The sequence below is a fragment of the Halyomorpha halys genome, unplaced genomic scaffold (assembly GCF_000696795.3).
Source record: "Halyomorpha halys isolate HHAL.00 unplaced genomic scaffold, Hhal_1.1 Scaffold447.1, whole genome shotgun sequence".
NCBI classification, from domain to species: domain Eukaryota; kingdom Metazoa; phylum Arthropoda; class Insecta; order Hemiptera; family Pentatomidae; genus Halyomorpha; species Halyomorpha halys.
Genome location: NW_027107551.1, coordinates 846,614 through 855,439, shown reverse-complemented (window position 1 = coordinate 855,439; position 8,826 = coordinate 846,614). Strand labels below are relative to the sequence as shown.

Here is an 8,826-nt window from a genome sequence, read left to right as displayed (position 1 = left end):
TATATATATATATTATTCAGACAGCCTAATTTTCACCCATTGAGGCATCTTCAGGGCATTAGTTCATTAGTCAAAATTTGTGAGGGTGTAAATCTGAAAATTCTATAGTAAGAGGACTTACCTTTCAGACACAAAGGGTTATAAGTAAGTCAATCTTGATTACAACAGTAATAATATTTATTGGCAAGCAATAATTATGGATGAATGGGTGTCCAGTGTTAAAAACTTGAGGTTTTTTTTAACCCAGCAAAAGTGTACTATGGTCACTGAGGGTCTATTGTATGCCGTTCTATGTTTTGTCTAAAACAAGCTAGATATCTTTACAAATCTGGATATCTTATACGTATCAACTGTCAAAGGTTAGGATCTAAGAATCAATCTCGCCCAAAGGTAAGGAATCGTATTCTGACCAGTGCCTCTGCATATGATGTGACTGGATGATGAGACTGCATATCACATCATGTACAGATCTGTCATGCGGTCTCATCCTTTCTGGAAAAGCTGCAGATTTGTGACTCTATCTGTCTTATTTTATAGAGATGCTTATTCAGCTGACAGTGTCCTGTATACAGTCCTGTCACCCATCTTAAGGTACTCTAGTCCATATTCAGATTTGTGTTACTTCGTTTTGTGTAGAAGGCTTTTAGGACTTCTTTGACTGCTCTTGTCTTCTGCTGTTCCTCCAGAATAACCCAGCCTTGCCCTTAGCAATTACTTTGGGTATCTCTTGCATGGTCAGGACTAATAAAAACAGTTCACTCTCACATTGTCTTTAGTGCCTGTGTGTCCAGGCACCCATTCAATCCAAACCTTTTGGGCTAAGAAAAGAGAGTTCCGATTAATCTTACATTTTTCCACCAATTTGGAGCAGATTATTTAATTACTCAGCGCATAAATGGCTGCCTGACTATTTGTGAAAATCGTGAAGAGCCTATCCCTCTTACCCTCTTTTATTAGGTTCTGGGCACAGACATTAATTGTGAACATCTCTGCCTGAAAGACCGTGGTGTGCCTTCCTAACCTTTTTGAACTTGAGGTTACTGTGGTCTTTTAATAAACAAATGTAATATTTTTAGTCTTTACATATTAAACTATTTTATATTCAATAGTTAACAATTATATTTTTTTATTTTATAAACAATATTTAATTAAAGACTTTTAATAAATAAATAATATTAACTAGTTGGTTGGGTTTTATTGCTAATGAATAAATGAATGAACACAATCTTCATTTTATCTTAAACAGGCTACCCTCATTTTACTGTTAGTCATAAGTCAGGTAATATAGATATAATATAGTATAAAGTATAATGTAGTGTAATAATACATAATATTGCCAAATAATAATAATAAAGGAGTGGGAAATGAATAGGAAACTATCAATGTTATGATCTCTCTTTTAGATAATTTATATTAATTTATATAAAATCTTTTAAAAAACCAATTATATATAACTTCAAATTATTTAATAAATTTCAAGAATTTTAAGCTTTAGGTCATGATAGATCTTGGTATTTATAAAATTTTAGCTTATGCTCACAAAGTGGTGCCTACTAAATTTTATTTATAGCTTTTAATCTCATTGTTTTTTCCTAATAAAATCTTTATTGATCTTATATGAACCTAGTCATGTTTTTTCTACCTTGAAATTCTTTTGTTAGTGTTCATTTTGGGTTTAACTGCTTTATTATTTGGTTGCATGTTCACAAAAAAAAAATTGTTGTATTTTAGCCCAGATGAGGCCGACATACAGGAAAGCATTGGTTTATTACGTGAAATGAAGATCAGAAAATAGTTCTTCTATTCTTTCCTGTTCCTTCATGATTCTTAAGGTAATATTCACCTTTTAAATGACTTAAATTCAATGTAGCAGTTAAAAGTAAAAAAAGAAAAATCAAGAAACTGTTTTGTTCGTGCTTATTAAACAAACTTTGAATAATCAAATTTTTCTCACTAACGAATAATTTAAATTTTCATCATTACTTAAAATACAAATTATTAATCTGTGAATTTTAGGGTGAACTTAATGTATCATACTAAGAACCTTATGATTTACCTTTGTTGTAGTATTTATCTGATTTTTCGTTTTTATATGCTCGGATGGACAATTTACTTTACCTATCAGATTAATTTTAACACTTTGACTGCGGATGAAGACATATTATCTTCAAGCCATGGTGGCTTAGGAGCACATATGACAACGGCAAGCTATCGTTAAGGGAGGTCACTTTTCTAGCTTGCGTTCAGAGTGGTAGAGCTCTAGCACTTCCCTTTTATCTGGGATTGTCCTGCACTGTGTTTAATACTGTCCTAGCTTCCACTAGCTACAATTGTTCTGGATTTTGCCACCTTTAAGGGTTTTGACACTCCTTCAAATTTTTTTATTATCAAATTTATGTATTGAAGCACATAAATTTATTTGCTTTTGTATTCTTTTAGTTTATCCACTTTCAATAACATTTTTTGCATGTCCAAAAGATTTTTTTATTTTTATTTAAAATAAAATATTTGTTAACATTGCTGTTTTGGATTATTTCACGTTGTCTTAAATATTTTTTAGAAAATGTAGTGATATAAAATAACTTTATTGTGTCTGTATTCAGTAATTCAGTTAAAAAATATTCTCCTGCTGATTGTACAACTCTGTCTGTTGTCATGGTTAAGAAACATGTATATAAACTTTATCTGGCTAAATGTTACATTTTATACATAAATTAAAAGAAAAAAAATATTGGTGTCGAAATTACCAGAGATTTTGGATTGGAATTATAGGAAACCAGTAAACATTCAAAATGTTAATGATTAATTTAATATGTGTGATTTCTATGGATAAAAATATCTAACCCACTCCCTTTACACCAAGATCTATCACGGCATAGGAGTGGATAATTGGGAATGGAAAAATGAAAAGTTTTAATCATATCTCAAATACTGTGGTAATTTTTTTTTTTTAATCAGTTTTTCAGTATGAGTTTTTTTTTATTTTAAAATAGCCTCAAATTTTACTAATCTCCCTATTGTTTTAGAGAGGCCTATATCTGTTATTCATACAACGCCCTACTATTTCGCTCTTACCTCTTATACTTCTATCAGCCACTTCAGTAGGTTTATCAAATGAGTAAATGTGTGGATACAACTTCCAAGTGAGGCATGTCCATTTTCCAGTTTGATTGTTCAAAGGGTCAGATTCCTCGTTCTGCAATTTCATAGATTGCAGGTGGAAAATTGATAGATAATGCAGGTCGAGTTCTTTCCCCTATACTGAATATAAAATTGTAAAAATAGGTTTACATTTTCTAAATGATGTATAAAAGAAAAAGAAAGTGAAAAATGTTTCTACATATTCAATAGGCTACAGTCATAGAGAGAAAAATGTTTTATTCATTCATGCTGCCCAAATACATCGTGTTGTTACATTACACAGTATACTAATCAATCCGTGATCGGACATATATAAATTACATATTTTAACATGATATAATAAAGTAGAAAGAAATTTTTTTTTTTCTTTTTTCTCACAGTTTTCCTTTACAATCAATTCTACATACTAAATACAAATATTCCAATTTATTCCTTTTTTTTCCCCCTTTCTTGTCCCTTCTATTTCACAATTTTTGTTTCATTTTATCAACAAATTCACTCTCCCGAATTCCCTCTCTCAGATCCTCCCCAGTGACCCTAACTCTAGGCTAAACAAACTCAACATTAGACAGTGATGTGAAATCAAATCAGAGAAATACTAGTCACAGCAGTAGATCAGTTTACAGTAAAACAAACAAGTAAATACATTTTACCAAAACAAAACTAATACATAGATTTAAAGGAAAATATAATAAAAAAATGGTTAAAAGAAATACTAGATTGGATATATAAGTAAATAAAAGATAAATAAATAAATAAAAATAAAATAATTTAATGAATAATTAAGTTAAAACACACAAATCAACAGGTCCACCTACTAAAATAATTAAATAGAAAAAATAATGAATAAACTAGAACTAATTTCCATGCAGGTGATGTATGATCCCCAGGGAATCCAAAATAATATTTTCCGCCAAGATCGCAATATTCCCGATGCTAACACCTAGGCCTTCTAAGAAGCTCCTTGTTCTATCTGGTATTGTTCCACAAGATCCAAACCAGAGGCCTCTCACAGTGAACTCTCTCTCTCCGAAGGTCTCGTGGAATTTTTCTTTAAGGAAAGTGATGCATTTTTCATATATTTCCTTTTTTCCCCTTTCCACTCCACCTTCCTGTTCGAGGTCATTACTTTCAAATCTTATTGTCAGGTCCAAGACCAGAGCCGTGCCTCTGACTTTTGTAAATGTAACAATATCTGCGTATCGCACGGATCCGTCAGTGTCAACACAATATACCTCCTCGAAGCAGGGGAAGTTTTTTCTTTCAAGGAACTTCATCAATTCTTCTTTGACCCTGTGGTGCCGGTGTGTTATAAGGAGGGAGTTGTTGGGGCATTTTCCCAGCACATGGGCTGGTGTTTCAGACTGGTGCATTTGCGACTGAGGGACCCAACTTCTCCTTGCTGTCTACTGGCTCCTGGAACTCCACGCAGGGGTGCGTAGTTGATATTTAGTTTCTGGGCGTTTTCCCATTTTGACCCCGAGAGTATCTGCTTCTCACATACATATCTAGCTTTTGGGGTCTCTTTGAAATGGCGAACACCAATACCCTGCCACCTGCAATTGGCCCATTCTTCAAAAGTATTCATGCAACGACTGCCGTAGAGCTCTCACACTTTGGTGGCCCTGATCCATCCATATTCTATCGGCACATGCCGCGATTTCGGCTTCGTAATTGAATGTAGACTGGAATAGGGCATCTGGAACATTCGACAGTCGCTGGGCAATGGACCAATGCTGCAGTGGAGCTTCCCATTGACAGCGGATCAGATACCTCCTGGGTGCGTATAGCATCTAATCTCATTTAAAAATTAAATAAATAAATATATGTGCATATAAATATAGAGAAAGAAATTTAAAGATTATAAATAAATAGAGTTATTGTTCAGATGATAAAAACATCATGCAAGTCAAAAATAAATAAATAGGTTAAAAGTGATTAAAAAATATATTAGTCTCTAAGTTAAAATATATATAAAAACATTTAAGATATAAATATGGTTAAAAAAATATAAAACTCGTCAAAACAGTATAAATAAGTTAATAATTGGTTAATATATGTGAGTCACTAGGTAAGTGAAATTACAAAAAGGAAAACAAAATATAATTAAACAAATAAATAATAATATATATAGATACAACAGGTTAGAAAAACAAATAAACAAATTTAATAAAAGAAGAAATCCAAATGATTACTTCTATATATCTGACCACTGCTATGAATAATGAATGTTTGTCTGTCCATGCTAGTAAACCGACTTTCTCACTGCAAAATAGAACAAAATCCCGAAAGAGGATCGAAAAGAGAGAAAAAAAAAATTAACAACTTTACCAGACCTATAAATCAATTTCTTTCCCCCTAAACAATCATGGTACAATTGACTCTTCAATGCCTTCCAGCCATGCATTCAATATTAATACTAATATGCAAAACAATCAATCACAATTTGATAAATAGCTACAAAAACATCCCCTATCATGAATAATAAAAAAAAAAAAAAAAACACCCAGGCAAGGGAAAGAAGAAGAATACAACAGCACTAAAACTGTCCACACATTCAAAAAGAATTTTAATTGAATTTCAAAAGAAAATTATAACAATACAATGTTTTGGCTCCTCCGATAACAGACGATGTAATCTTTGAAGATATGGTGACCTTGATCGTCAGTCAGCTGGGTCCAGTGAGTTGTGAGGGGTGACAATTCGGTTCTTTCCACTTATCCACACTTGGGGTCAATTTTAGGATGGCTGGTAATCTTATGAAACTTAATAGTTTAGTTTTATTCTGTGTTTCTTTGTTACTGTAATCAGTGAACAAGTTATTATAATAGTATTATATTATAGCTATTATCCATTTCTTGACCTATTTATAACAAACATGTTTACTAATAATTGTTAAACCAATAACATAAATCAAGGAGCAGGCAACAGAGCTTTTTACTGAATGAGAAACTCACTTAAAATTTACAGCATATTAAATGTTTTGAATAATAATGTGTTAAAATTTTCCTCATTTATGTTCTTTGTTTCTCATTTGGATCACTAAAATATATTTGTATTTTATCTATTACATAATTAACTTTATTGAATTTGATATTTTATTAGATTTAATTAACCCACTTTTACTTGATCAGCTAGTATGATTTTTATATGTATTAAGTGATCTTGACCTGCTACAATATTCACCTGATTTTTCGGTTAATTGTTAAGTTGTTCCAGATTCTGATGAATTACTCAGGAAATTTTAATGAAATTTTTAACTTAATTAAACTTTGTATTGCTATCTTTTATATTGCTTATGTACAAATAGTACTATTTTATGAAAGATTATTTCCTTTTTTTCTTCTAATGAAATTCTTTTCTTTCAGAAATTTTAAAGCTTATTCTTGCTGGGCGTATGGGAGAAGCTATTGACTTAACATGGAGGCTGTATCCTGGCTTATTAGAAAGTCGACCTAATTTATTATTCCTTTTAAAATGTAGGCAATTTATAGAGATGGTGAATGGAAGTGATATAGACAATAATATGAGGCACATTGCTCATACATCTGTCATTCAATCAACTAAACCATATAGGTGAGACCTGTTTGTTCCATTTTATATTTTACCCTCATTTAGGTCAAACTTAGTTCTAAAAGGTGTGATGTTAAATATAGAAAAATTAATTAAAAGCATTTTAAGAACTGAGCGGGTCAGGTTTTAGTTATTCCATTAGCAGCAATATATGTAATACAATGTCTTGTGTATGCAACTGATGACCATTGGTAACAGCTATGCAGTTGAGGTAGACATGCTTACTTGTAACTAGATCCTATTAGTTCTCTGTAATAAGTTATGGATAATTCCTTTGCTGTTAATTGATCCATCTTATAGTGATCTTCCTGTTTGATCATTATTGAATTGCTTTACTTTTACCTTCAGTTGATTTTTGGGATGCATGTGTACATGTGTCTGTGTGTTTTTTTTATGAGAGTTGGCGGAAATCTTCAAAAGACACAGATAGGTCCATACATATCTGTGTGTGGGATTTTTTTTTTTTTACCCATTGAAACCACCACCCTAAACTTGTTCATTCTTCTCCACGAGACCACCATTACGCATTAGTTCTAATGGCTGAGTATCGCCTCATTGTTTTCTTCGCAAGAGTTTTCATGTTTCCATGCTAGTCACAACTTCTAGCACTCTCTTTGTTTCCTTGACAGTCTGACATGCATAGCATTCCACTCTGTTCTCCTCTTTAAATTGGTACTGATAGGCTCTAAAGCATTCAGCACTGTTGCCACTGATCGATGGTTATTTTCGTTCATAGTGCCTACTTCTTTCTTCAACAAGAAGTTCAACAGGTGGCATTCTGGCTATCACGCCCACCGCCTCATAGGAAACAGTTCAGAAAGCACTTACTGTCCTTAAGGAAGCTCTGCGATAAATGGAAACCATTTGTCCCCTGTATGATTTGGTAGCCATCGCTTCTTTCCAAATGTGAGCTGCATATAATATGATTGAGTAGATAACAATAGCAAGAAATCTTCTGCAACTCTCCCTCAGACCTCCAAAGTTTGGCATACGGCATGACAATAAGGATGCCCACTTTAGCAGATTTTGTGCTGTTATACTCCGTGTGAACATTATCCGGATACGTGCATCAATCAAAACACCAAAGGTATTTTAAATATGGCTGAGAATGGATCTCGTGCCTCCCTACTGTGATAGTGATGGTCTCAGTTTGCTTCCTTCTAGTGACTAGGAGAACCTTGGTCTTGTGATCTGCAAGTTGTAGGCCTACCAAAAACAGTCAACCTCAGACCCTAGCTACAGCCTGGTTAGTGATGAGGATAACTTCTTCGGAGTGCTTCGACAGCACTACCACTTCAAGCTCATCTGCAAATCCCACAACTGTGGCTCCCTCCAGCATTATCAATTGGAAAATTGTGTCATACATGACGTTCCACAGAAGAGGCCCTACTACAGAGCCCTGTGGGGCACCTCCAGTCACCTTGTATTAGAGATGCGACATCGATAAAAAAACATCGATTTTTTTAAACCATTTCTGTATCATAAAGACTGTTCTAAACACTACGCATGCTCGGGCCAGTCAGAAGTGCTTTTTCAATCAACCAATAGGACATGGAATCCAAAAAACATCAATGTTTTAAATTATAGTTGCTTACAATACATTACCCAATAAACATCGATGTTTTTGAACAACTATTTCAGAAACATAAGTCTGTTCCAACGATCACGCATTCTAAGGCTTGTCAGAAGTAGGTTTTGGAACTAAGAATCCAACATCGACAACAAAAAACATTGATGTTTTTAATATATCGTTGCTTACAATAAATTACCCAAAATACATCGATGTTTATGAATAACTATTTCAGAAATATAAGGTCTGTTCCAACGATCCCGCATTCTACGGCCTGTAAGAAGTGCTTTTTGAAACAAAGAATCCGACAACGACTAATAAAATATCGTTGCTAACAATACATTACTCCAAATACATCGATGTTTATGAATAACTATTTCAGAAACATAAGGTCTGTTCCAATGATCCCGCATTCTACGGCCTGTAAGAAGTGCTTTTTGAAACAAAGAATCCGACAACGACTAAAAAAACATCGATGTTTTAAAATATTGTTGCTTACAATACATTACTCAAAATACATCGATGTTTTTGAACAACTATTT

The 8,826-nt window shown here is 33.1% G+C and overlaps 1 protein-coding gene across 1 annotated transcript in view; it reads left to right on the top strand.

Annotated features, from left to right (window-relative positions):
* Window positions 1-8,826, top strand: part of LOC106682851 (ran-binding protein 9) — a 63,362-nt gene that overhangs the window by 32,232 nt on the left and 22,304 nt on the right. Inside the window, exon 7 of the mRNA XM_067045917.1 lies at window positions 6,510-6,717. Within this exon, the coding sequence (XP_066902018.1) occupies window positions 6,510-6,717 (208 nt within the window). The remainder of the gene's footprint in view (window positions 1-6,509; window positions 6,718-8,826) is intronic.